Here is a 2771-nt window from a genome sequence, read left to right on the forward strand (position 1 = left end):
CGAAATGGAATGTTATTGCGACTGAATTTTGCCGCCTTTTTGCACCTTTTCTCCATGCTCATTCGGGGGGGGCTGCGTCTGCTGAGATTATCAGCCCAGGAATAAGAGTGTGATCTATGTCAATATGTGTTATAAAACTCAAGGGTCGTGTTGAGTGACTGACATTTTCACTCTAACCTTGCTGACAGATAAGACGTCCGTTTTCAAAATGAAGAGAGTTTCAGAGGATATATTTGGACCTACAGTCATTTTCACAAAGCATAGCAAGACCAAGTCGAGAAAAACATGTCGGAGAAAATCAATGGCATCAAAGGGGTCGCCGAAGAGACTGGTTGCATCTAAGAAGAAAAAGATGACAACCAAGAAAGCGAAAATGACTATACTGAAAATGCAACCCCTGTCGAAAGTAAAGGCTGCATAAACACCCTCCTCCTCCTCCTCTTCCTCCTCTAGATAAACACCCTCCTCCTCCTCCTCCTCCTCCTCTGGATAAACACCCTTCTCCTCCTCCTCCTCTGGATAAACACCCTCCTCCTCCTCCTCCTCTGGATAAACACCCTCCTCCTCCTCCTCCTCCTCTGGATAAACACCCTCCTCCTCCTCTGGATAAACACCCTCCTCCTCCTCCTCCTCTGGATAAACACCCTCCTCCTCCTCCTCCTCCTCCTCCTCCTCTGGATAAACACCCTCCTCCTCCTCCTCCTCCTCCTCTGGATAAACACCCTCCTCCTCCTCCTCCTCCTCCTCTGGATAAACACCCTCCTCCTCCTCCTCTGGATAAACACCCTCCTCCTCCTCTCCTCCTCCTCTGGATAAACACCCTCCTCCTCCTCCTCCTCCTCCTCTGGATAAACACCCTCCTCTTCCTCCACCTCCCTCTGGATAAACACCCTCCTCCTCCTCCTCCCTCCTGCTGGATAAACACCCTCCTCCTCCTCCTCCTCCTCCTCCTCTGGATAAACACCCTCCTCCTCCTCCTCCTCTGGATAAACCACCCTCCTCCTCCTCCTCCTCTGGATAAACACCCTCCTCCTCCTCCTCCTCCTCCTCTGGATAAACACCCTCCGCCTCCTCCTCCTCCTCCTCTGGATAAACACCCTCCTCCTCCTCTGGATAAACACCCTCCTCCTCCTCCTCTGGATAAACACCCTCCTCCTCCTCCTCCTCTGGATAAACACCCTCCTCCTCCTCCTCCTCCTCCTCTGGATAAACACCCTCCTCCTCCTCCTCCTCCTCCTCTAGATAAACACCCTCCTCCTCCTCCTCCTCCTCTGGTGTTTATCCAGAGGAGGAGGAGGAGGGAGGAGGAGTAGGAGGGTGTTTATCCAGAGGAGGAGGAGGAGGGTGTTTATCCAGAGGAGGAGGAGGAGGGTGTTTATCCAGAGGAGGAGGAGGAGGGTGTTTATCCAGAGGAGGAGGAGGGAAGAGGAGGGTGGTTTATCAGAGGAGGAGGAGGAGGAGGAGGGTGTTTATCCAGAGGAGGAGGAGGAGGTGTTTATCCTCCTCTTCCTCCTCCTCCTCTGGAATAAACACCATCATCCTCCTCCTCCTCCTCCTCCTCTGGATAAACACCCTCCTCCTCCTCCTCCTCCTCTGGATAAACATCACCCTCCTCCTCCGCCTCCTCCTCCTCTGGATAAACACCCTCCTCCTCCTCCTCCTCCTCTGGATAAACACCCTCCTCCTCCTCCTCTGGATAAACACCCTCCTCCTCCTCCTCCTCCTCCTCTGGATAAACACCCTCCTCTTCCTCCTCCTCCTCTGGATAAACACCCTCCTCCTCCTCCTCCTCTGGATAAACACCCTCCTCCTCCTGTTATCCAGAGGAGGAGGAGGAGGGTGTTTATCCAGAGGAGGAGGAGGAAGGAGGAGGAGGAGGGTGTTTATCCAGAGGAGGAGGAGGAGGAGGAGGAGGGTGTTTATCCAGAGGAGGAGGAGGAGTGAGGGTGTTTATCCAGAGGAGGAGGAGAGGAGGGTGTTTATCCAGAGAGGAGGGTGTTTATCCAGAGAGGAGGAGGAGGAGGTGTTTATCCAGAGGAGGAGGAGGAGGAGAGGGTTGTTTATCCAGGAGGAGGAGGAGAAGGGTGTTTATCCAGAGGAGGAGGAGGAGGAGGAGGAGGGTGTTTATCTAGAGGAGGAAGAGGAGGGAGGAGGAGGGTGTTTATGCAGCCTTTAGCGTTCGACAGGGGTTGCATTTTCAGTATAGTCATTTTCGCTTTCTTGTTGTCATCTTTTTCTTCTAGATGCAACCAGTCGTCTTCGGCGGCCCCTTTGATGCCATTGATTTTCTCCGACATGTTTTTCTCGACTTGGTCGTTGCTATGCTTTGTGAAAATGACTGTAGGTTCCAAATATATCCTCTGAAACTCTCTTCATTTTGAAAACGGACGTCTTATCTGTCAGCAAGGTTAGAGTGAAAATGTCAGTCACTCAACACGACCCTTGAGTTTTATAACACATATTGACATAGATCACACTCTTATTCCTGGGCTGATAATCTCAGCAGACGCAGCCCCCCCAATGAGCATGGAGAAAAGGTGCAAAAAGGCGGCAAAATTCAGTCGCAATAACATTCCATTTCGCGTGGGATGTCAAGTTTCCATATGAGGATATTCATTACTATCCATTGTTCTTTGTTACTGTAAGTAAATTGCATCTGGTCAGTTGACCCTGTATTCATCTAATTCACCAGATACATCACTTATACATTTACACAATTAATGAGTTATCTTGCATATTAATAAGGGATTGGTGACCTAAGTTTCCATACA

The 2771-nt window shown here is 50.7% G+C and overlaps 1 protein-coding gene across 1 annotated transcript; it reads left to right on the forward strand.

The window, feature by feature from the left end:
• Positions 1–208: 208 nt before the first annotated feature.
• Positions 209–2176, forward strand: LOC139479624 (uncharacterized). Its single transcript, XM_071262464.1, has 3 exons — positions 209–406; positions 1357–1491; positions 1988–2176. Exons 1-3 carry the CDS (start codon positions 209–211, stop codon positions 2174–2176), a joined length of 522 nt encoding a protein of 173 aa, XP_071118565.1.
• Positions 2177–2771: the final 595 nt, after the last annotated feature.

Source organism: Haliotis cracherodii, unplaced genomic scaffold (assembly GCF_022045235.1).
Source record: "Haliotis cracherodii isolate W230 unplaced genomic scaffold, xgHalCrac1.p SCAF_4, whole genome shotgun sequence".
Taxonomy (NCBI): Eukaryota; Metazoa; Mollusca; class Gastropoda; order Lepetellida; family Haliotidae; genus Haliotis; species Haliotis cracherodii.